This window comes from Pinus tabuliformis, chromosome 8 (genome assembly GCF_031772625.1).
Source record: "Pinus tabuliformis cultivar Carrire ecotype Pingquan chromosome 8, CPIR1, whole genome shotgun sequence".
In the NCBI taxonomy this organism is placed as follows: domain Eukaryota; kingdom Viridiplantae; phylum Streptophyta; class Pinopsida; order Pinales; family Pinaceae; genus Pinus; species Pinus tabuliformis.
In genome coordinates this window covers 890,316,714-890,344,193 of record NC_142294.1, presented here as the reverse complement: position 1 = coordinate 890,344,193, position 27,480 = coordinate 890,316,714, and the positions used below count along the sequence as shown (strand labels likewise).

Here is a 27,480-nt window from a genome sequence, read left to right as displayed (position 1 = left end):
TTATCACTTGTTTGATGGAGGTTTTCCATTCTAGGAGGGTGACATCTTCATGGAGAGCATTTCTTCCTACATGTGTGGGAGACTTTGATGTATTTATTATGTTTTAAAGCAATTTTAAGGTCGGCTTGAGACCTTTAGGCCTAGTTGAATGCCCAAGTAAACTTTCAGGGCTTTTACTTGTAAAATTATGAGAAATGACTTGGTTGCGCTCATATAAATAGAGGGAAGTCACTTTCATTTGTATCATCACACATTCATCACACGTCTCTCTTAAGAAGTGCACATTATCTCTCTTGTCTTTGATTCTTGGTCACTATGGATGAGCGAAGGAGCAAATTGCCTTGGGAGGGATATTTTTGCATGAGGAGACTATCTTGGATTGATGAAGTGATTCTTGATTGAATGGTGTAAGTTTATTGCTGATTTTCTTTCATTTCGCATGCAATTTTTTGAAATCCTTGTTTGTATTGTGCCATATTAGGAAGTGAAAAATCTTTCATGAAATCTTGTTTCATATGTTATGCAAAATTTGTCTTTCATGGATCCATGAAAAGAACTTGGTATGTGCATCCTTTGACATTAAATCTCCACTTTAAGGAAGTCGCTAAGGTTTTAAGAGAGGACTTTTAGTTCTCCATCCTCATCATACAAGTCGCTCTATCTTGACTGCATCATTATTGACTCCATTGCCCAATTGAGAGAAGGCACTAGACTAGTTGGTGGCAATGACTTTAATTTCTCTTTTCCCTTCTTAATGCATGGTAACTAGGGTTAGGGTTAGCTTAAATCTACATTTTATAGAAAATTTATGTCTATTTGTTGTTGTATTATTGATAGGGATTGCATTTAATAAATATAAAAAGGAAAAATATAGCATTAATTGCATATTTACACTGCAGACTTTTGGTTGACGTTCAGATAATTATTACTGTCATATGCGTTTTCAACCATAAAAATTGTTTAACCAACCCTTGTTTTCCTCTTTGATAGCCTTTGTCCCTTTTGTTGATCTTATCATTCATAGGCTACTTCTCAAGCCATTATATGCCATTGCATGCTTTGAATCTACATATCATAAAAACCCTAACTTATAAAAGCTTTCATTTAAATCATAAAGGTTGTAGGAAAGTGTGCTTGAACTTTTGCAACTTTTATCTCAACCTTTTCAAGGTTTGGCTAGTACTTTTCTCTTTAATTATGAGACCTTATATCATCCTTAACCCCTCCTCAATTGAATATCTTGTTGGTGATTTCTTTAGGGAAGCCTCTCCTGTGGGGATAAAATCCACCACTAAATAGCTAGAGAGAGGCCACGAAGGTGACAATTGTGGTTGATCTCTTGTTTCCATAAGACCTAGGTTGCCCAGTGAGGCTTTGCACTAGGCCTGCTAGATTTTGCAGTGACAGTGTTTTGCAAATCAAGGTAGATGGCACTTGCCTTTGTTTAGTGCGCTCGACCTGCTCCATTAAATGATGTATGTCTCCAATCAAACTTAGGGAGTCCATAAACTTAGGGAGTTGAGGAATGATGGATAACTCCTTTTTTACACAAAGTGCCTTGTGAAAGATGAGGAACTTCATTGCTAAGCCATCGGCCATACCATTATGTTCACTCGGGACATGATGGGATGGAACCTTAGACAAATTTTGAGAAGCTTTGTTGATTCTGGAGATGATGAAAGCCAACCTGATGTCTTTTGGGAGTGTTTGATATATCAGGGATTTGACTATCACCCTTGAATCTCCTATTATAACGAGAGCTTCTATTCCAAAATTGAGAGCTATTGATATGCCTTGTAACAACACACATGCCTTCGCTTTGTTATTTGTTGAAAAATCGCCTAGTCGCCAAACAAATGTGGTTTCTTGGTTTCCTTTGGAGTAAAAAATGATCCCTTCTAGTTCTACCACCCTTGGATTGCCCTTCAAGACATCATCGAAAAGGAGGATATTAGATTTTTCCCACTGCTCCACTCTGCAAATTCTTTATCTCCTAATCTGATCTGCCAACTGTAGCTTGTAGTTTTTCTAACATTTTTTGTTGGTGTTAAAACTTCAAATCATCTTATCCATGCCATCTCCTCGTCATCAACAATTTGTTGGTCTTTTTGACCACACTTTGTCAACAGTCCGAGGAAGTAGAATGCAAAGACATGAAGATATTTTTTCAAAGTTCAAAGTCATTGGCCAACACAGTTTTATCATTGTAAACCCAATTTTTGCAAGTTGTAATGTAAATGAAGCTAGTATGACTGTTTATTTATGTAACAACACCTAGGTAAGCCTTTGATTTTGGCAATGAATTTCATCCTAGGAAGTTTTTTAACCTCCCCAAGTTATGTGTGTTTCTAAACATAGATAATCAGCAAAGTTTTTCTTCCAGCTAAACCCCAAAGCTAGTGTGGAATCTCTTGATAAGGTCTTAGGTGAGTCCTAGTGTTATATCGAGTTTTTGTAAAAGTGTGTTTGGGAATAATTTAAGCACATTTGACTAAATTATTTTATTACAAACCACTTGGTCTATACTAGATCATATTGTGTCGCAAAATTGCGTAATGTCATAAGGGTCTATGTGTAAAAGTGTATTCCCCCTCCGAGGGTTGAATTAATTGTAATATATGATGTAAAAAATGTTTTAGTGCATGGTCCCTCATACTTAGACAACATGGCTAAAATCCTAAGCCAAAGAATTAATTAATTTGAGTCAAAAAATAATTATAGAGAAATTAATTTCTCTCAAAGTAGAGAAATTTTAGGGTTCGAAGCTCGCACATGTGATCTAGGGTTTTGATGTAGCCACAAGCTTGTTATAAGGAATTTTTGGTTGCAATCACAGGCACACAGGGTTATTTGTTCAGTTGGAGGGTTTCAACCGCACACACGTACACTCTCTTCGTGCGGCTAAAAACTAGGATTTTAGTTTTACAGTTGACCACATTTGACCACAGATTGGAATGTTATCTCTGATCAGTATTGTTGCTAGACTCATATCTTGGATATTGTTTGGTTGGGTTTGCTGAATAGTCTTGTGAATGAAGAAATGGATCACTGTACTCTCTTTGTTGAAACATTCAATGAGATTCTAATAAGAAGTATTTGAAAGGGTTGTCCCCCTTGTGGGGTTTTGCTCCGGTCTCTGACCAATCTTGGTGTCTCTATGTGTGAATTCTTTTGTTTTATTGTTCCCTTGTGTCCTGTTGCATTGTTGATGATATTGTTCTTTCTACATAATTACATATGATGTAATGATATTATAATGCTATGGGGTGAATTCAATATGTAAATTAATGAAATGCAATTATCTAAAGCAAAGAACAATTAGCCCTAAGAAAACTTAACAAATTCAAAATTTCATTTGATTTTTTAAAAACTTTTTGTGCTTCTCCATGTGTATTTTTTTAAATACACTCTAGTTCTCTTCACATACAAAGGAGCTACATGTTTGGTTGAGCACTCTAATGTCAAGCTTTTGGAGATTGGGTACTCGTGCACCACACCACGTCGACCAAACATCTACAACAAATAAAAGAAACACAAGGAAAAACATTGAAATTTGAAAGTTGAGCAAAGTATGAAGAGACAATAAAATTTGAAACAAAATTAATCTTACCTGGCATTTTTTTATATCTATCCTAGATAGACATTTCAAATCCAAACGTGCTACGTGCCATCTTGTATATCTCTAAATCTCCACACAATCTTGTCGAGATAGGACCATCCTTTAGACACAAGTGAGGAATCCATCCATCACCTCAACATCAAATTTGAAACAATAGGAGTAAAAAAAATGCAGGGTTGAGGTAGATCCCTACAATGTGAATTGGGCAATGGAGTGTGTTTTTCCATCACTCATCGACCACTCTCGATATCAATAATTGTTTCACAAACCCCTCATCCCCCCTTATCCTCAAATAGGTATGGATGGCTTCTTTGGCCCTATCCATGGCGTCATACAAGTAGCCCATTGTGAGCTTGTCTCCATCAACCAATCAAAGAACCTCTACCAAAGGTTCATTAATGGCACACACCTCTTCCACTCTTGCCCAAAATATCTCTTGATATTTGAGGCTAAAAGATAAAGCATGCCACTCGTCTGAAAGAAACATTCTCTTCACATCCCACATAGAAGTCAAGACTCAAGAGTGATTGAAGAGATATGCACCTAGTGGCAAACAATGTAATGGCAGGATGCACCAACCCCTTGTTATTGGTGAATCTTCTCATAAAGCTAAGCACAGATGCATGATTATATATAAATTTTGTTATGCTCTTGGATGATTCAACAATTTCCTTGACATAAGGAGTTTTCCCTATATCCTCTAACATCAAATTAATGAAGGGGGAGACTTAACAGGGGGTCAATGGGAGATTAGATCTCCACCCTTGATCAAGGACAACTGAGATCTAATCTCAACCATTGATGCTAGGGATACTCATCATTAAGGAGACTAAAAGGAGGAAAAGGAAAAAGGAGGCTATTCATTCTTCATGTGCAAGTGTTGGAGAAGAGCAAGGAGAGAGAGGAGAGGGAGGCTGAGAAAGCTAGTTTGCTGAAGGAGAGATCAGAGTTACAACAAGGAGAAGATCACCAAACAGACTCGAGTCCCAAGGTTGGTAGAGTTGCACGCAAATTGAGGGTGTCATCAGCTACAACTGTCAGACCTGACACAAATTTCAAGGAGATATAGCACTGAGATTGAGGCCGCTCCTGTGCAGAAATTGAGGTAAGGATAGGCCCGAAATTCAAGGAGACACATGCCCAAAAATTGAGGATATTCTGGTCTGAGGGCGTATAAATTGTGGTAGACAACACATTTATTATAGGTTTGCTTCGACATTGAAATCGAGGGCAAAGTCTTGCTGGAAGTGGCACGAAATTCGAGGTGATGGAAGTGTTGAGCAGTGGCACGAATTTCTAGATCTGACAGGTCGAACAACGGTTCTAATTTCAAGGTTGAAAAGCTCAGACAATGGCACTAATTCCTATGTAGTGATTGCTGGATAGTGGTAGAAGTTCCCAGACTGGGACGAGTTTCAACTTTGAGGGAGAGATAAGTACCCTTGATGTGTATTTAATGCTGTAATAAATTCTCTGAGAAAATTAGATAAAATCCTCCTTCAAATTGGTTTTCCCCTTTGGGGTTTTTCTAGGGTCTGTGGTTGACCAAAACGAAGTGTCCAAAATTTATGTGTATGCTTATATTGTTTATTATCAGCGGAAAGTGAAAGTGAAAGTAGTGGTAGCCTAGTGGTGTTTCTATTGCAATTTGTATCAAGCTGGTAGCCTAGTGGTGTTTCTATTGCAATTTGTATCAAGCTGGTAGCCTAGTGGTGTTTCTATTGCAATTTGTATCAAGCTGAATATGCAATGAACTATGGGGTTGGGTATTAAGCTTGTACGCAAAACAAACTGAAACTGGGGTGGAATACAGGGCACAACAATTTTATACATGGTATTAGAGCACCAATGACCAACAAGCATAAAACTAGCGTATATACATGAGATTTGTGGTTGAGGAGGTTGGTTGTTCATATTTAGTGTTCAAACGTTGTGTTGGTTGAGAGGGTCAGATGACTACTACTTTGAGGGCGGAGGATAGGTTGAGTGGGGTTGAAAATTTTGGTCCTTGGAAGGAGAGGATTGCTTGAGGATTTTGAGTTGTGAGATATTGTAGAGAGTGCAGTAGCTCCACCTACATATCTTGTTTTGTTGGCATAATTCAACAAGCGAAATGCCAAGGCTAAGAGGATCCTTCTAGATGTAGTGAAATACCACCTTATACCTCATGTCGGGGAAGAAGTTTGCCTATGAAATGTGGGAGTCCCTCATCACACTTTACTATAGCACCATGAGAATAAGAAGATGGTGTTACATGAGAAACTAAGAATCACCCATATGACCAAGACTGACATAGTGGCCTCATACCTTAGCAAGATCATGCAGGTGAGAGATTAGTTGGCTGCAATAGGAGAAGCTATCCCTGATAACTAGTTGGTCAAGACAACACTGAGTGGGTTTCCCAAGAAGTGGGATGGATTCATAGATGGAATTGTTGCTAGAGAGCATTTTCCAGATTTGAGGAGGATGTGGGATGATTTCATCTAGGAGGAGACTAGGAGGAGTGCCAAGAGTGGTAGCTAGCATGGTGGGGCAAATGAGGAGGACAATATTGTCCTCGCACCTAAGGGCAAGAAGAAGGCCAAGAAGGGGTCTGCTAGTGGGGCCAAGCAGAAGGGCAGGCAAAAAGCTGAAGAGAAGGACATGAGCAAAGTGAGATGCTTTGCTTGTCAGAAGATGAGTCTTTATGCCTTTCAGTGTCCCAGTAAGAAGGGGAAGAAGAAAGGTGTTGCAACATCAGCCGAGGTGGATGAGTTTTCCACCAAGTTTGACACAAAGTTTGCTTTAGTGGAGTCTAGCCACTAGTGTTATGTCCTCTATTGTTTGGTTTGTAGACATTGGAGCTTCTTGCCATATGACTAGAGTGAGGGAGCACTTCACAGATCTTACAAAGATTGATATAGATTTGGAGGTGGTGCTTGGAGATAACTCCAAGGTCAGAGCAGTAAGTGTGGGAACTGTATCCTTTTAGAGGGACTCTTTGCCTCCCTTGAAAGTGACAGAGGTTTTATATGTTCCAGGGCTGAAGAAGAACCAACAGCTGTGGGAAGTTGGGAAGTTGTTGGGAAACTCTCTCCACTTCTCAATAAATCGATGATGGCAAAAAAATACACTCTCTCACTAGCAAGATGATGAAAAACAAATGGGTAAAGAAAACCCCAAGAAAAATATGAAAAAAAACATAAAAGGGTGGAAATTGACGCCCATACTTGCACGTGTGCCCATGGTTGAGGGAAATCGACCCTCACTCGTAAAAATCACTTTGATGGCAAAGAGAAATGTTGTTCTCCTCCCCCCTTGCTCAAGCAAGCTTGTTCTCCTCCTCCTCTTCTCGCCAAACCATTGTTTTAAAAAATGGCAGAGTTGACTCCGACTCGGCTGAGTCAGACCAAGCCTGGGCCTGGCTGGGTCGGCTCAAACGGAATGGCTGGCTGGGTTGTTACCGAGCCAGTCATTGACTCGGTCGACTCGGTAACAACTCGATCGGCTGGGCTCTTTGACAAAAATCCTGAAGCACATTTGTCAAAAGTTGTTCCGCCTCCTACATATCAATGGTTGGGTTGTTTTTTATTGCATATTTATAGCCCTAAAGTAATCTATCACTGTGAGAAAGTTTTGAAAATTACAAGGCCGAAGTATGGTTATCCTAGTGGCATGAATTAGAAAACTGAAACAATGCATTGAGCCATACAATGTTTTTAAAAAGGCAAACGTTCTGGCAATGGACTAATAAATACATATTTACCTCTAATTGTTCTGGAGATTGACCAGAATTAAATCAAGGGTTTTGAGACTTCATTAGGGGCAGAGAATTGGTATTATTGTTGTTGTAGTCTAGTGATTGTCCTTAGGTTGAGGCAGAAAAGAATCTTGGCATTGGTGGTTAAGTATGAACTTTGCATTGGACAGTGCATTGGGTGCCATTTTGATATAATGGATATATTCATGAGCCTACTTTGATCATATGTTGTCTTCTCTCTATATCTAAAGCTTTGTGTTTGGAAACATGAATGAAAATCTTTCAAATTATGTTTTTTATAAAAAAAATAATTATTTAATGTATTTTTTACAATGACCGAGTCATTGAAATCAAACCGGCCGAGTCGATGTGGAGTCAGAGTCGGAGTCGACCCTCGGCCGTTTCTGAGTCGGAGTCGTAGTTTTAAAACATCGGCCAAACGCTCCTCACTGTTTGCAAAATGACACAAAAGTAGAAAGAAACGACTTAAATCGCCCTGTCTGCGGCTAACGATTTTTTTGTTGACTTGTGATTTTGTGATTTTCCCAGAAAAATCAGACAACATATCGCGATTTGCCAATTTTTTGTGATAAAATCGCAATGTTTGTAACACCGACATTGGGACCAAAAATCTCTTCACTCTTGCTGCTATGGCCCAGGTCACATCCTTCTGCTTGACCAATGAATTTCACTTTAGATGGCCTGATATTCGCAAGGTTCCATTCCGATATTATACTTCCAATTTTCCTCGAAACAGGTCCCTTCCAATATTATCACCTTTTTTTTTCTTTGTTGTGCAGAATAACATTAAAATCTCCTCCTATGTTATTCTGAGATTCTTTCAAATTTTGAGGAGATAAAAGCAAGCCACAGCAATATTCTTTTTCTTTATAAGCTGTCAGCATGTATACATTGAGAAGAACTTTTTCCTAGTTTGAATATGGACAAAACTAGCTAAAATCCAATGCTGGGTATTGAAAGAAATAACAAGTTTCAGAGAAATACTATTGTCCATAGTTCTTGAGAACTTACTGCTCTTCCTTCACTTGCACATCACTGTTCTTTGCATGTTAGGATGGCTTCAGAAGCCTTCGTCTTTGTTTTGTGGAGAAGAAGAATTTGGGGCTTCTCTGGTTGAATTAAGTCCCTCAGCACTTCCTCTTTGTACTTATTCAACAATTCTATTTTATATTTGCCTTTGGTATTGACATTTATCTGTGGGGGTGGCTACTCAACAATGTTTACTCAACGATGTTATCGATCTCTTCCCGTCTGTTTGGGACCTTAAGGCTTATCTTCTTTCTCCAAAGCAGAATACTTCGTTACTTGGACTGAGATACTTTTGTTTGTTGCCTTGTGACACTTTTTCACTCTGCATGCACTACTTGAGGTCCAGTAGGGGCATTTACACTCATATCAAGTCTGTCTGCTATCTTGTTAGCCTTCCACATGACATGGATACTCTCAAGAATAGCAAAGCAGTTTATTAATTCTCTTATTTCTTGAATCACAAGTACAATATCCAGCTTTCAGTTTTATTCAGATCACTCATCACTTGTTATTAGGCTTTATAATCTTATTAATTTTTAAATTTGAGTCACTTTCCTATATTAGATCTTTCATCTGTACATTTGCAGCTCTGTTGAAATCTCAACCGTTTCAACGAATTTATTAGAAATTTCTCCTATATTATATGCATGAATAAAATTGGATCTCCATAGGTATTTCACAATAAATGTCCAATTCCGGTTTTCCTGAATTACCTTTGAAAGCCACATCAACGAATTTTATAAAATGGAAAAGACAGAGTAGTTCAATCAACTTGGATATATGAAATGTGGATTGAAGAATAATGCTTGGTTGTTAAATCTTCCGCTATTGGTTCTCCCTGCCTGGAGTTTACTTGATCTTTCTGGGACAACTTTTAAGTCCTTTGCTTTCCGTTCTTCAGCTTCAGTTGTTTCTTTATTATTCCTACTTATCTTCCATCGTAGGCATGTTTATTAAGAAGTAAAGTTTTGGAAACTTCTTTGCTTCCAATCTCCCCACGGTGGCCAAGCCATTCCTGATGTCATAGTTTAGTCATGGCGGGTACCTTGCTGTGTATCAAGGTATGATTTTTAAGATCATTCCTTGGCATGTTGGTTAAGGACCCATCCAATAAGTGAGAGATATCTCGCCCTGCCCAACCACAGATCACAAAAAATAAAGCCAAAACAGGTTCCTCTACCGTTAAATTCTCATATTTATAATTCAGTTGCTTCCAGTTGCCTATAAGATTTGAAATATTATTATAAACCGATTCTCTGTCTGATCTTACTACTAAATCAACTCTCTATCTCAGTAAAATTTCTGTTACATCCCAACCAAAATTGACTACGAGACAGTGTATCAATATGTGACCAGAATTATTCTAGAGATTTTGACATGTCAGAATACTGTTTGTACAACTACCCACAGGAAAGTTTTGATCTTTGGTCATAACCCTGAATACCCAATTGTTCTCCATACCTTTGTTTGTATTGACTGATCATTATTGTTTGTAATAAAATATAAGCCTGCTAACTGTATATTGTCTTTGTGTTGGAATTCCCATGTTAAATGCACCGAGAGTAGCGAGGTGCTGTACAGCTCAGTATGGGGGAGATGTTATCACGAATGACCATAATGTTCTATGATTTTTTTATTATTAAATAATTAAATAAAAAAATACTCATGGTGCTCGACAGTGCAGTATGGGGGAGACGCTATCATGAACGAACATAACATTGCATTAAAAATATAATTATTTAAATAAAAAATAAATAACCACATAAACATATATGTATGTGACAACATCTAAAAAATTAAATGAGCCTATATCCATCTTAAACCTGGATCTATCAAACATTGAGAGGGATTAAATTTCTTAATGTGTAGTTTTTTAATCATTTAATATGAAAGAATTATAATGCATTGAACTAAATGATTAAAAAATTACATATTAAGAAATTTGATCCCTCTCGGTGTTTAATAGGTCCAGGTTTAATATGGATCTAAGCTGGTTTATCCCACCCCTGTTTGTAGTACATCTTCTGTGCCAGCAATTGTGTCCGTAACAATTACTTAAGGCTTAACATCATTGGTAATTCCATCAGGCCAATTTGAGGGATGCTTCTATCTTCTTCCTCTTAATTTTCTGCTCCCAACTATTATATAATAATCCTCTATATAATGGGCAACAATTTTCCAACTCGCCTGTGGTATAAAAATAACTGCCTGTAATTCTGAAATTATTTTCAAAAGTTCTTGCTGGTCCCAAGAGTTGTTCCAAAACAGTCCCAAAACAAGGTCATATTTTCATAACACACTTGCCAAAAGCCGTATTCCTGAAAAATATTTAAACCCTTATTAGCACCATTTCATATATGGGATCATATTGGCAAATTAGTAGATCTAAATTTCTAATAATGTCCTGGCAACCTATCTGAGAAACATTATTCTCTTTTCACAGCTTTGCGCACTGTGTATTCTTTTTTAACCCTTCATTAATTTAACATGCAGCATTGTAATTTTTGAGGCTGTCAGAAAGACTAGGTGTTTCCATTTCACAAGTTCTAATTGGTGGTGTGAATGTGTACAGGGAATACCGAAAAGGCAATTTTACTCGAGATAATTTTACAAAAAACGCTGCATGTTCTTTCCAGAAACGTGTTCCTACAGTTTCAGCAACTTGTAAAAGGCAAAAAACTACACCTGTGACAACCTCTTTACCTCCACATGTTCTACCACGCACTGTACATACACTGTTGGAAACAGCAGGAAAAAAAGTGCCCAGTGGAGCTCGGGAAAAGAAATCCAAAGTGGTAAGCATTAAAATTTCTGCTTTTACTCTCTTATAGTTTTATATACTTTGCAAATTTACTTTTGTTTAGATCTAAGTTGCACTCAAATGGATACGAGAACGGACATGGTTATACGGGGTTTGAAATGGATATGGCAAAGTTTCAAAAAATCTGGATACGATACGGCAATGAAACTACATACATACATACATACATACATACATACATATATATATATGATAAAATAAAATATAAATTTCTCATTCATATTTTAGTCTTTAGAATCTAGATACTATATTAAAAATGCATAATTATCATCATGAATTCAACATAAACAAATCATCATCATCAATTCAGTATATACTATAAACATTCTCATCATTATCATCATTAATGATTATTATAACATTCAAGTTGGCACCTTTGATTAAAATGTCAATGCCCACTCACAGTTTAAACGAATATGAGATTGTTTTCAGAGTCACATCATACTTCATGAAATTATATATTTTTCTAATGAGTTTGAAAGCACTAACACAGGGGCAACATAATGAATTTGATTTTGTAATTAGTATGTTGCATAGTATCTTGGTCTAGACTCTAAAGGGGTCATGACATAGAAATATTGTTTAGTCTCACCGAATATAATGTAAATTTAATCATTGTAAATAACATCGTCTACACATTATAAATTGGACTGTATTCCAGTAGCTACAACAGGAGATGCTCTGAAATTCATAGAAAGAAGTAAACTGCATTTATTTATTCACGACCGAAGATCATATGGCCAAGAATCAAGATGCCACAATTCAAGCAATTAAGTAATGTGAAGTATATGCTGAGAAATTTAACCTAATGCAAAGAAACTGCTTCCACCAGCCAACTTTGTGGGTAACTTTCCTTCTTGATTTCATAGATACCTTATGAGTTTCCATTCCAAATACCAGGTTTCCATGCTTTAGATCTGGCATTGTTGAAAACTTGTTGGAAAATGTCTCTATCATGTCATGAAACCATTTTGAAGATAAATGTTCACTTTAAGATGAGCTGTAATCAGTGGATATAAGGTCTGCAAAGAATTTAGCTGCATTTACATGCTCTGGACAAACAAGCCTGGAATATATTCTTGCAATAAAGTGCCTAGAACATTGGCCGTTTCCGAAAAAGTGAAACGTGGCAGAAACGTTTCCATGCCGTTTCCAAGCTGTTTCGTACGTGTTTCCGTATCCGAAATACCAAACTATGTTTCTGGGAGTTGGGGGCAGCGTTTCTGGTAACTTAGGTTTAGATTCCTTCTCTTAGGAGCATGTCTGATGATTTGCACAATTCTATTTTATTAATGCAAGAAGAGGGTTAACATGTAGCCAGTTCTTGTTCTTTTTGGCAAGGGGATAAATTTTACATAGTGACAGAGTGGATAATCTTGGACACTTAAAGCCAATAGGGTAGGAAATGCTCATTCTTTGATAGGATGAATAGAAGGGACAAAAGAGGTAGAAGATGGCAATGTGCCTGAGATTGTGATTACAAATTATGAACCTGAACATGTAAGCTAGAACTCCATAACCTGTTACCTATAGAGTGTAGCTCAAGCATATCATTAAATATCTGCTTTCTGTTATTAGTCACAAATATGAAGCTATAAGTCTAAGCCTTGCGATGGATAGTGATAGGGGGGACAGCAATTATTGTAGAGGCTAGGACTACCGAGTCCTTGGACATGCTCAGTGGTACAATTTAGTACAACTGTTATCGCTTGGCAATTAAAGATCAGTAGACACCTCTTCTGAATTGGAATATGCAAGAGTGCAACCTGAACTATGTTCCGATTCCATATTTTGGCAATTTGTAGGCTTTCTATCCAAGGAATGTTACTATCCACCAATATAAAATGAGAATGATTAATACTTCTGCAAGTATGTTTACATCGAAATAATTATCTGGAAACCAATAACCCATGGGGGGTACTTTTAACAAAGTGGTTACCAAGTTACTTACTAGAGCAAGTGATATCATTTCAACCAGATGTTTAACAATGGTCATACTTGTTAGTTATTACTTCAGGAGTTTAAGCTAGAAGGTACATTTTGTAATAAAGTCAGTTTATTATCGCTTAAATTAGATTAGTCATTTAGTGAAGTTGTTAGGTGGGATGGTTCTCTCTCAATCTTATAATTTGATTTTTTGCAATTGCGTATGCAATTTCTGAGATGGTATTTGAGTCAGAGAGTCGACAAGGATTCATCTAGAAGACATGGTGAGGAAGTTGAAGCGTTGTTAAGATGCATAACACAGGTTGAGGGCAGAGGAGTGTTTGCACACCTTGGAGCAGAATTTTCGAAGAGATAATTTGAAAGCATTGATGTAGAATTTGAAGTCAAATTTCATCTTTAAAATTTGAGGACAGTTAACATTGCTAATTTTTAGGGCTAGATTGTTCTCGTAGACTTTTCAACATTTTTCATTACTTTCACCCCATAACATCATATCAGCATTAGCAATTATGTAGAGAGAACAATAACAAATGCAACAGAACAATAAGGAACAATAGAAGAAAAACATAGACAATAGGGACACCAAGATTTAGGTCAGAGGCCAGGGAAAAACCCCACAAGGGGGAAAACCCAACCAGATTCTTCTTCTCTTAGATATTCATCAAAGTTCACCTGAGATACAAAGTACAATAATCATGAGACATCATCATCAATCACATTAGAACACCTAGGGCCAAACCAGCAGGGGATAAGTTTACACAAGTCTCCATATCACTGTCACAAGCGTACTGTAGACATACCGTTATTAGTGTCATCTAGATTGCAATTGTCACTGTCATATCAAGGTCAATATCATGTCAAGGTCACTGTCATATCTAAGATCATTGTCACTATCATTCCTCAAGATCACTGTTATGCAAACAAGGTCACTATCATCAAAGTCACTATTTCACTTTCAACAAGATTATTGTCTCACTATCAACAAGATCACTATTTCAATATCATATAAATCATTGACTTACTGCCATCACTGTGTCACTGTTACATCAGTCGTTGTATCACTGTTACTTACGTTCAAGTCTATAGATCCAAGTCACTGTGATATCGATCACTGTCTTGTTGTTATGTATATCAAAATCATGGCTCTCCAAGTTCACGTCTCCAAGTCACTATTGTATAGACCACATTTCGAACCATAGAGCTACAGATGCGTGTGAAAATTCCTAATCCTCAAGGAACCCATACTGCAGCAAATCTGAATCTACTTCACCAACTTGATTTTTAAATTACATTCATCAAGTTATTCTTCTGAATACTGAAGCAAATTACTTCTGCAGCCTACACTAATTAAATATTTGATCTCATGAAACAAAAAATAGAGCAAAGAACAAGATACACAGGACACTTATTTTGGATACAATAGTCCCCGGAAAAACCAATGTTGGAAAGCCGGTGCAACAACTCTGAGGGTTTTATTATTATGTAGGAGAAATATCTGAATACAAATCTACGATGCTCATCTAGCAATCCTTTACAGAGCAAATACTAGCGGAAAATCTGAGTGAGTTTTACCTTATTTCACCCGGCATAATTCCGGCTGATTTTGGCACAAGACTGGCTAACCCCGACTATTTCAGCGCTGGCTCTGCGTTGCCTTCTCTGCCCTCTGCGTCAGCTTTCCCGGCGGTTCCGGCAGTTCTCGGCAGTTTCGGTAGTTCCCGATAGTTTCCACTGTTCCTACAGTTCTGGATTCTGCGTGACAGGCAGCTTTACTGCGTCAGCTCTCCTGGCTACTACGTTGCCTCTGAGTCAGCTCTCCCAACTGTTCCGACAGTTCTGGATTTTGTGTGACAGGCAACTTTTCTGCGTCATCTCTCTTGGCTACTGGGCTGCCTCTCTGCAAGCTCCCTCCGCCTCTTTGTCAGTTTTCTCCGGAAAGTCCTTTCGGATTCTCATTGCTCCTCGGTTGCAAGATCTCCCCAATCGATTTTCCTCCTGAGAACTTCTCACCTCAGAAAATCGATTTCCTCAATTTCTCTATGTGTGTTTCCAAATGAACCCCAAGCCTCCATTTTATAATTTTCTTGTTGAGTATTAAATGGCTGAGATTAAGTCTCTAATTAACAGTTAAGATTAAAACATGACTTGATCCGCCTTCTAGATCATTCTCACCCATATTTTGATTAGTACCCATTAATATTTTAATTTTCCTAAGTTTAGACTTAGGAACCCCTTTAAAAATATTAATTATTTTAATAAAATACAATCCGGGTGGAATTTCACCAAACAATTTCTGGCTTCTTTAGTACTCATGTGCCTTAGCCTCTCCACCAATTTTCGAGGCTAGAGAACTTCCGATACTACCAAAAACTAACACTCTCGCTTAGCGATGAAAGTGCTCTAACAACAATGTCTACCTGCATGCTGCTTTGTTTCTAAAGCACCTCCTTTCTGCATTGCTGCTGCTATTGCCACTGTGCTGATGCCCATGACACTGCCACTGCCACTGCTGCATCTGTACTACAACGCCCTCTCAAACGTTGCATCTGCTATGCTGCTAGCACTGCCCTTGCTAACATTGCATCCGTACTGCAACTCAAGCAACTGAAAAACATCCAAAATTAGTTGAACTTAACTTTGTGTAATATAATACAATGAATGTTGGAATCTGACTGCTGTTGATTCTAACCATCTGAATCTTCTACGCTGCTGCTGACTCCTACACTGTGCCAACTGCATTGCTGCCAACCTTGCTCTGCGCTGATCAGTATCTGGTCCCCAGCTACTGCATCTGTCCTTCAAACACTCCATTGCATCAATTGACACTAAGCCCATCTCGCTATTGCTGAATCTTGGGCTCCCGTAGCAAGGAATTGATCCAAGAGGTGGACTCCCCAAGGATCCTGCCCACATGTAGTCTTCCCGACTACAACTCAATATCGCCCCATCTCCCTCCTGGAGATGCGTGGGCACTCATGGAAAACTCATCCTCGTCAATCTTTGCTGAAGCAGCCTTAGGATCATGTTTCTCATCCTTATCCCTTTTCTTCAAAGGACACTGGGATGCATAGTGGCCCATCTCACCACAACTGAAACATTTCACCTTCGAAATGTCCTTTCATTTCGGCTTCTGCTGTCCCTTCAATGCTAGAGCTGCGTTTTCCTCCTCCTCCTTCGTCTTTGTGCCACTCCCACTACTGCCATTGAGGTTGACCTTCACTAGGTCCCTCCTTAACTCCTCCTATTGAAGAGCTGCCCACATCTCCTCCCATGAAGGTAGTCTTTCCTTGCCCAATATGCTTTGGACGAAGACTTGCCATTCATCCGAGACTCCATTCAGGGCTATCCTCACCATTGCAGTTGACTGAGGAGTGTATCCCATTGCAACACGCTGGTCTCTGGTGTCCTGAAGACGTTGAATATAGGTTCCTACACTCGAAGGAACCCCGACTATTTCTGCGTCACGTCTTCTCCTTTCTGCATCAAAGTCCGCTGCAACTTCTGCTCCAAATACATCTTCCGCTGTTCGGAAGAGCCTTCATACAGAGAAGACAAGGCTTCCCACATCTCTCGGGCTGTATCCTTGCCCTGCAAGTGTGAGACCACATGATCTCAAACTCCATCGAGAATGAGCCTCTTTGCCTTCCCCTGCTCGACCTTGTACTTCTTCTTTTGATCGTTGTCAGCATGAACAACTACAACACTATTGACGTAGGCTTCGAGATCATATTCCTCCAGAACAACTAAGATTCTAGTCTTCCATATGACATAGTTGGAAGCTCCTTCCAACATGCCCTGATCTCTGAGCCCATGCGATGCCATTTCACCCAACTGTCGAACTGACTCCTCTAGTCACTGCTTAGCACTGCTCAGTTGCTCAGCGATTGAGAAATTCGAACTTTCTGGCGGAAAGTTCTCTGAGGAGAAAATTTCTCTTCTACATGTCTTTGTTCTTTTCCAGTGGATTTCTGCACAACAGAAACTGCATCGTTCAAGCACTGTGCTGAGGCTCTGCATCACTCCCTCTTCCTCTGCAAACTCACGAACTGAAAATCGTACCTCTCTGTCGTCTCACTCAGAGAGAGATTTCCTCGGATCTACTTCTCGGTAAGGATTGCGCAATCCCTTCAAGGGGATTCAAATTGCTACCAAGTGCAGCTTTCTGCTTCACTGCTCAGCACTGGATTTGCTCTTCTTGTTTCAAAATCAATCCTCTAATACCATGTGAAAATTTCTAATCCTCAAGGAACCCCTACTGCAACAAATCTGAATCTACTTCACCTACTTGATTTTTAAATTACATTCATCAAGTTATTCTTCTAAATATTGAAGCAAATTACTTCTGCAGCCTACACTAATTAAATATTTGATCTCATGAAACAAAAAACAGAGCAAAGAACAAGATACATAGGACACTTGATTTTGGACACAATAGTCCCCGGGAAAAACCAATGCTGGAAAACCGGTGCAATAGCTCTGAGGGTGTTATTATTATGTAGGAGAAATATCTGAATACAAATCTAGGATGCTCATCTGGCAATCCTTTACAGAGAAAATACTGGCAGAAAATCTGAGTGAGTTTTACCTCACTTCACTGGGCAGAATTTCGGCTAATCCGGCAGTTCCTGGCGATTCCGGCAGTTCCCGACGGTTTCGGCTGTTCCGATAGTTCTAGATTCTGCGTGACAGGCAGCTTTTCTGCGTCAGCTCTCTCGGCTACTGCATTGCCTCTGCATCAGTTCTCCCGGATGTTTCGACAGTTCTGGATTTTGCGTGACATGCAGCTTTTCTGTGTCAGCTCTCCCGGCTACTGTGCTGCCTCTTTGCAAGCTCTCTCCGCTTCTCTGTCAGTATTCTCTAAAAAGTCCTTCTTCCTCACTGCCCCTCAGATGCAAGATCACCCCAATCGATTTTCCTCTTGAGAACTTCACCAAACGGTTTTCAGGTTCTTTAGAACTCATGTGCCATAGCCTTTCCACCAATTTTCAAGGCTAGAGCACTTCCAATGCTACCAAAAACTAACAATGCAAGTCAAGAGAAAGATAGTAGCAAGGCACTATAATTGTGTGCGAGCAATGAGAGTCTATATGCTAGTCATAACATTGAATCACAGGAGTATATACGAACCATTAATGTGAGCCATGAACAATACGTGTCATAGAAGCGTGCCACCGATAATAATACAAGCCACTGTAAAGTGATGTAATACAATTTGATACCACAGAGTAATACCATTGTTTTTGTGTATTGTGCCATTGTGCGTAAGCGATGCCATTGTGCCACTGTGCGATGAGCGATGCCACTATGAGAGAGCGATGCCACTATTCGATGAGCGATGCCACTATGAGAGAGCGATGCCACTATTCGATGAGTGATGCTACTCTGACACTGTGCTAAAGCAATGGCACAGTGATGCCACTATGCGAGAGCGATGCCATTGTTCGATGAGCGATGCAATTGAGATAAATTTCATGCCACAATTATATGTGAGCCACATGAAACCATTGTGTGATGATACCGCGTATTGAGTGATGACATAGAGAAATGCAGAAGTAACAAAGCGATCCTCAGAGCGTTGCGAACCACAAAACTTCATACACGAGACATAGAAACAAAGTGCGAGCCATAGGTATGAAAAACGACCCACAGAAAGATATATTTGAGCCATAAAAAGAATGTGATGCCACACGGATATGATCTGAGCCATAAAAGGAATGTGATGCCACAATTCAAGAACATAAGCGAGCCCTCAAAGTTGAACCATATAAACCATTATGTATAATAGTGAGCCATAGAGATCATTTCTCTTAATGATGTGATAAACCAGATGAGCCATAGGACCTTTTATTTATACCAATCGACGGGGTGCCTTTGCTTGTGAGGCTGACTTGCAAATATTGGAAGGAAATTCTTAAATTCGAATTTCTCTCAAAATAATATTGAACATATTTTTCACATGTCTTCAATGATTGCTTGCCCATTTTGATTTGTGCCATATTAATAATAATAACTCTTTATCCAATTTGAGTTCTTTTTGGGGCAGTTGGGCTTCCTTTGGGGTCTTTGGGTTCCTATTGGGAAATTCGTTCCATAGCTGCCCCAATTTTCAACAAATATGAAATTTGAGAAGCATGAGGCACTAATTTCAAGGACTGATACACTTAGTCCTAAATTATGAGGTAGTAGTATACAGGCATGAAACTTGAGGCAACAAAATGTTGGCACACATCACAAAGTAGCAAAATGTTTGCACAATACAATTTCAGCATGAATCTTGAGGCAACAAATTTGGGCATGCATCTTGAGAATATAGAGGGAAAACCACTGAAGGAGTGTGGTTATTATTATTTTGAGATTTTGCTAGCTTGCTGTTTTTCCAGTTCATGAATAAACAGAGTTGCAGATTTAAAACTCAGATTTTCTGAGCATGTTTACTGTGTCTAGCTGTTAGTAATTTCCAGCAGTATGTGTAGCAGAATTTGTATTTAAGTTACACCAGTTTCAATTGAAGGTTAAGGCTTTTCTAGGGTTAGGGTTTATATTTTAGATCTGACTATCATGGTCTAGAAAATTAACTTTCTGGCCTCAATTGTCATTTCTTCCACTCTCAAGTGTTATGGATGTCCTTTTTGTATTTAGTTGCAACAACATATATGCATGTTTGTGCCCTAGAGTCCTGCTATCCACCAAAAGTGGGCAACCCCATAGATGAAAATTTTTCTCCTATTTTGGACAACCAGCCAGTCAACATCCCTATATAGTATGCACTGCTCAATTATGATGATATGCCACATTTCACCGCCATTTGCACTAGTTATACACCTCTCACCATTCAACATTCCTCTTGAAGGAAGGCGGTTCACCATTCGGCAGGTACTTTAACTGTTTTACAATTAAGTGCTTTTGCTTAATGTTTTGGGCATTCTAGCAATGGATAAAGGGGTGATCTGCATGATTGACCGATTTTGATTGTAAACTTTTTCTCTCACCTTTCCAGGGGGTCAGTCTTTGGCCCTAGTCTAGTGGGACCTGTTGCCTCAAAATCTAGTAGGTCTTCTAAGATGCCTCACAAGACAAGAATGAGACCAAGGGACAACAATGAGGTGGAGGCCCATTGTCACCACAACACACCACTTCCTGCTCTTTAGTCGACTTTCACCAGAAGGGAGGCTTCCCGGTATTTGATCACCTAATAGGTATTCTAAGTCTATGGCTCAAAGGTGACAAAAGGATAGGCTCCAAAAGAGCACTCAACTTAAGGACAAGGTTCAATCCAATAAAGACAAGCAAAGCATGCACTTCAAGAGGCCTATCTAGGGCACTTATGACCTAGGGTTTAATGAATAAGCAAGGACAAAGGCTTACCAAGGTGCATAAGACCAAGAAAAGGCTTGCTAAAGATTGATTTGATCAACAATTGGAGCAACAAGCCTTCAAGAAGCCCTAAGTTGAAGCCTAGGGTTAGGTTAGGGTTTACCCTAAGGAAAAATTACCTAGGGCTTGTGATGTCAGCCCTAAAAAGGAAAAATTAACCATGGAAAAGGGTGGATTTTGATGCAATGTATAACCCACCACAGGCCAATGAACTCCTCTTAGTTGAATTCAGCCCTATGTGGTAGCCTAACAACTTGCTTTGAAGGGTTGAAAATGTGAGGGAGAGAGAAAAAGGTTTTAAAATATGTTTTTCAATGACGTGTGATCACCTACATGGATGCCAGTGTTTGATCCTTGGGTGATGGAGTCTAAGGGAAACCTACTTATGAAAATATCAAACCCTAGTATGGAGTAAGGGCAAGAAAAACCCTAGTTTTCAAAACCCTAGCTACCACTTTGTGGGTTGTGTTATCTCCCTCTTAAGGAAAATCATTGAATTCGATTTTTCCATGGAAGTTGGGCCATATAAATTCCTTGATAACGTATTTTGGCTTGATATGAAATGGTATATTGATATTCAACTTTAAACTTGGAGTTGTAATGGATTCTTAAAGTTGTTGGCAACATGGATGTATTTGACAACTTTTTGTTGTCTATCACTTGAATTTAGTTCTTTTGCTTTGGTCTTCATCTTTCTTTTGTTGCAAAATATGCCTTGTATTATAGAAGAAAATTTACATAGTAGCTAATATAGGAAAACCAAAAGGAAAATGGAAGAGTATATACAGAGTAGAATCATATCCTCTTCCTACGAGCCACTAAACCAACAATAAGCTTAGAGTAAGCGATAGCACTAAACTCTTTGGAATCCTTAATTTTGAGGTGTTTTTACATAAGCAATTGCATAAATACCTCTTTCTTGCCAAGAGTGGCAACATGACTTAACAAAATTGATCTCATTAGAAAAAAATTACTTGTGTCGAAACTTCCAATTTGCAAATGGAATTGAAATCAGAATACAATCTCAAACTCCAAAAAGGTGGGACAAAACTAGGGACCCTCAATCCCCAAGAGGGTTTGCACACTATTGAAGCTTTCGATGAAGCAAAATATAATGACAATCTTGTACCAACCGCAAAAATGATGTTTCTGTCAAAGCTATAATTTAGTAAAAGACTCTTTAGGGTATCGAAATGATGACAAAAGGGGCATACACCATTTGGCAGCTAGCTTTTGACAAGGTGAGCTTTGGATATCAATCCTTGATAAACAGCTAAGCAAATACTTGAAGCTTTTAGCTCAAACAAGGAGAACATACACTGTGCAACCAATGAATCCATTAAACCCTAAGGTTGCATGAAACCCATCTATTTTGAGGACTAGAGATAAACAATGTCCCTGATATATGAAGCCCCTTCTTGGAGTCATATTGTTGAATGGGTTTGCCAAACCTCCACATTGTTGAAAGGGTTTCACAAATCTCAAACCCGTAATCTCTCCAAAAGGGGGCTTGCATTATAATATTCAACTTATATGAATCTTTGATTGGTTGTAAATTAGTGATATCTTTGACAGTCAACATATCTAAGGAGAACCCTCTGGGGAGTAGTCACTGGTAGTGAAGTTTGAAAGATCCATCGAGAGAATGACACCTTACTTTGCTTAGCCTATTGGCTTTAGATTTGGCATATTTATTCCCAAAGAAAACCTTTTGAGATTTCCCCCTCATCTCTAGCATATCTAGATTGAGGGTGGCCCAACCAGCAACCACATTCGCTATTAGTAACCTTGAGGGACTCAACTAGTTTTGAACATGTGACCTGTGGCTATCTTGTCATCAACATCCCTTGGGTGGATGGTTCAACTATTTGAGCTAATCCCTGGGACTTTACTACTATGATATGCATATATACATAGTTATACATTTAGACATATATACATAACATATGTATGTATGCATTTATGTGTGTATTTTTTTCTAGAGGCAAGCCTCGGAGGTTCCCCCCCTTCCTCGAAATTTCCAATGGGAGGGAAGCTCAACCACCAAACGCAATGGCGACAGACAACCTAGTGGGTCTTAGTTGGACTTGAACCTAGTGGGACTAGAACTAGAGACTTCATGGTGAACTTTGCCTTAAACAGTGACTTGAGCAGATTGAGCTAATCAATCGGGTCATACTATAGATGTTTCCATGTGTTTAATATCTTTGTAATTCTAGTATTACAATTACGATAACGATGAGGATAAAACTAATAAAGATATAGAAGATACTATATATATAAATATATATACACACATTTTTTGTTTTTTGTTTTAATAATAATAATAATAAAGCTATAATACTATGAAGCAGATGGTTTTCTTTGGGAGAGTGATTGAGTTTTATATTGGTGCTAGGGGTTATTGTATTGGTTCTCTGCAGGGTGCTATTGCTGATTACAAGACATGGATCACGGACATAAACCATGGCAGGGATCCAAGGTTTTTTATTGATGAGTTCACTTTCACCAATGGTGCTAGAAGTAGACTGTATTGGATCAAGTTTGTGGAGTATCAACAACCCATACAACATGATGCAACTATGGATTTGAAAAGAATGAGGGGGTGTTGCCCCATGGAAGCCTCCCAGGATCAAACCTGTTATGAGGAGAAAACCCAGGCCCAAAGCCTTTACAAGGAGCCCAAGGCCAACTACGCTGACGTTTGTAAAGGAAAGATGAGTGTCCGGTTGGAACTTTCATAATTTTTCTATGGCGTCATAGTGGTATTTACGGGATGGATACATTGTGTGTGCTTTATGGGGATGGTCATAGAGAGCACTTTTTTCCCTGTGTAGAGATCCCATGTATTCACCATTCTATAGGATTTGCTTTCGTTGAAGGAGATGACCCCTACGGCTAATCTGGTTCACAAAGGGGATTTTCTCTCCCATGGTATTCCCTTCACTGTGTTACCCCCAGATTTGGCTAAAAGATAGGAAGAGATTAAAAAATTCCAGATCTTAAAAAATTTGAATGAAGACCTCCATATTTTAGATCTAGGACTCGAATCTAGTGGAAAACATGAATCAAAGCATTCAGAACAACCCGGGTATACCAACAATGGTTCAATGTTTGTTATATGAAGGGAAACTGCTACAGGATTTCTTTCAGCTGAAAGATTATGGCATTGCAAGGAATTCTACCATAATATTAAATCTAAGGTTGCGGGGTGGAGCTATAGGGCCTAGGCTACAAAAACCCCAATGGATCTGTCTCTTTCAAGGATGCAATTAAAGGGAAGGTGGCCATTCCTTTCGATCAGATCCAAAATATGCCAGGATCCTACATTGTCGAACAAACATAACATGCACCAACCATGGAAGTTAAACACCCAAAGGTAAATTCTCTTTTTGCTGATCTTCAATCCAAGGTTTTAATTTGCAAGTTTAATGGTTTTTGGCTGAGATTTGAAGATTTACACCAGTGTGTTTTTTCTTCTTGAACACCCAATCGTGATATCTACTTATGCTCCAAAGTTTTCGTCATAGTTCAATTTGATACACTAAAGGATCTGGAGAAAGTCCTAAATGATTGGCCATGGTTTTGGGGTAGAACTGGGCTCTTCATTACCCTATGGTTCCTAGATTTTGATGCCACAAGCATGGTGGTCACAACAATGCTGGTTTGGGTGAGATTATCAAATCTCCCTCTTCCTTTCTGGCACCATCAGGTCCTAGAGGACATTGGAAATACTTTGGGAAAATTCAAAAAGATGCTTTGACAAAACGAAAAAAGGTATTTTTACATTTGCCATTATTTGTGTAGAGATAGATCTCAATAAAGGTCTACCTAATTGTATCCAACTGAAACATAAAAACTTTCAGTGGACCAAGGTCTTAGATTATGAGAACATGACATTTTAGATGCCAAAATTGTTTTCAAACAGGACACCTTCAGAATACATGCCCACAGGAAAAAAAGATCCCAAAGAAGAAAAAGAGGTAGGCCCATAACCCTAAGGGATGGTGGGTATCAAGCCTACGGGGCGTAGAATAGACGGTGATGGGTTGTATTGTTAAGTCACTCTATGATGTGAAGGTCATCGATTCAAAACTGTTAAAATTGGCAACTATGGCCAAACTCCATGTGGGTCAGCTTATTTATGGCAGTTGATATTTTTATTGGATCCCTCTCATCGGGAGGTGTAGGATTGATCTAAAGATCATCCGATTCTGATAAGTATTCATGAAGTTATGAATTTATTTATGTTATAAGACAAATTGTCAAGTCGGCCAGCAACTTGTGTAGGCTCAGAAGCCCAATAGTCATGTTTATTCATCATCTACATTTTAGTATAAATAGGAGAGAACTTGAAGTCATTTGAGACACACTCTTCATGTGATCTCCTCCTCTCCACGTCTTGGGTTTTTAGTGAAGGAGAGACACTAAAGAGTACGCTGGGCTAAGTGTATGATGCCCTAGCCAGCATATGATGCCCTAGCCGCAGTTTAGATGTGCCCTAGCCGTAACAAAGGGTAGGCTCCTATCCACTGTCTAAAAGAGCTCCAATCTGTTGTCAAGTGATGCCCTAATCTAAGTGATGCCCTAATCTGTTGTCCATGGAGACTCTATACACAGTCAACACTTATACAAAGCAATGGAAACTCTATACGCACTCATGGAAACACTTGCATATACGCAGCAATGGAGACTCTATACGCAGTCATGGAAACACTTGCATATACGCAGCAATGGAGACTCTATATGCACAACAATGGAGACTCTATACGCAGTCATGGAAACACTTGCATATACGCAGCAATGGAGACTCTATACGCACAACAATGGAGACTCTATACGCAGCCATATACACAGTCAATTATACGTAGTCTATACGCACAACAATGGAGACTCTATACGCAGTCATATTCACAGTCAATTATACGCAGTCATGGAGACTCTTTATACACACCACAGTTAGCCGCAGTTATGAAGAGGAACCGCTGACAAGACATGTAGCCACAGAGAGCTGCAGTCATGAAGAGGAGCCACATTCATCTCTGCATGAAGCTGAGCCACAACAAAGGGTTTGACTGCACCTCGCTTTAGGAACAGTCATCAACTCGGGTGCTTGAGGAACAACAGCCTCAGCATATAAGTATATATTCATGTATCTCAGTGCTCTCATTCCATACGCAGTCACAGTGAGGAGAAGGTTTACAATGATACAGTCTCGGCATCACTACAGGAGATCTCGGTGCAAGGAGAACTTAGCCTCGGTGAAAGTACAGACACAGTCCTAGTCTCATGGTAAAAGCAGGATCTCAGTGACTATCACTATCTCGATGTAATGAGAAGAAGCAGGATCACAACCTCTACATAATAAGAAGGAACTGCACCATAGCCTCGGCATAATCCTGATGATGATGGAAGGATCTTATCATGTTCTTGAAGATCATAATCTTAATGAAGGTTACAATAGTAATGAAGATCTTAATGGAGCAGTCATGATGCAGTAGGGACCTACCTGAAGGAGCAGTCCTATCACAGTTGTGATGATTAGCTAGGTACTGTGTGTAGATCTTACTTGCTGCTGGGCTAGGCTGCAAGCCATAGCCAGCAGCATAGATTGTGTTAAGGGTTGCACTAGTCAGGCAAGTATGGCAATACTATGACTGTATCAAGGATACTGCAGGAGAAGGACAACTTTCTCATGTTGCAGCACGGAGAGGTGCAACAAATAGACGAGATGCAACACTATGTTAGGTGAAGCCGTCACCTTGGAGAATCAGTTGAAGCAGAATGTCTTCAACTGATCTCATGTATAGATAAGTCAAAGTGTTGACTTCTGTTGTAAATGTACTATCTCTCTCTCTGCTGAACTATTGAAGAACATAAAAGAAGAATTGATCAAGGGTTTCCCCACATTGGGGTTTGTCCCTGGTTGACGCCACATCTTGTGTCCTCTTGTCTTGGCTTGTCTTCTGTGATTTATATTTATGTTCTATCTGCAGTTTACTTTAATGCTAATGTGATTGCTAATCTAGGAAAAATATTGAGCTAACTGTGAAAATTGAAATAAATTGCTCTAGCATAGAACATACCAAAACTTAACAAAAACTCTGTGGGAAAAAATCCAACCATGATAAGCGCTGGTGTGGCTTAGGCTAGGTGTGATCCCCGGGTGATTTTGATGGCTTAGATGCCCCTGGGTCGCGGTTTCTCAAGCCACAGGTCAAGCTTGATGTAATTTCTAGAGAATTCAGAGAACTTGACAAAAAAATAAAGAGATAGCAGGTATATGACCTTCACCTTTCTGAAGAAGAAGAAGAGACTATGGAGAACAATCCAAATATGGATTCACAGGGACAACATGATAACCAAGTAGAGGGAGATGCTCTGGATCAGTTAGGAACTGTGACCCACATCCAAAAGGCCAAAAAATTAGTAGAGATCAAAGCATTAGAGCAACAGAAAGAGGAAACACTCTGAAAAGGGCACGAGAGGCATAAAGAGAATCCATGTATTTGAGAGCTCAGACATAGACAAAGAAGTCCCTTTGCAGGTAGCTGGAAATGAATTGGTTGTGGTGACATGCCCACAGGATAAAAAGATCCCGAAAAAGAAATAGAGGTAGGCCCGTAAGCCTAAGGGATGGTGGGTATCAAGCCCATGAGGCGTAGGATAGACCGTGATGGGGTGTACTGATAAGTCACTCCGTGATGTGAAGGTCATTGGTTGAAAACTCTGTGGGCAAAAATCCAACCATGTTAATGTTGATTTCTGGTAGCATCGGATGTGCTCTAAGTCTCAAAATTTGTAGGGAGGCTTAGACACATGCATTTCCCAATACCTAGAAATCGTTTTGGAAATTCCACCTGGAGACAGTCTTATTAAAATAATTAATTATTTTTAATGGGTCCCTAAGTCAACTTAGGAAATTAAAAT

The 27,480-nt window shown here is 39.1% G+C and overlaps 1 protein-coding gene across 2 annotated transcripts in view; it reads left to right on the top strand.

The window, feature by feature from the left end:
• LOC149238409 (protein EMSY-LIKE 3-like) overlaps positions 1–27,480 on the top strand; it is a 225,548-nt gene that overhangs the window by 110,077 nt on the left and 87,991 nt on the right. For both annotated transcript variants that reach the window (XM_089373027.1, XM_089373028.1), the window contains exon 4: positions 10,981–11,203. In XM_089373027.1, the coding sequence (XP_089229153.1) occupies positions 10,981–11,203 (223 nt within the window). The remainder of the gene's footprint in view (positions 1–10,980; positions 11,204–27,480) is intronic.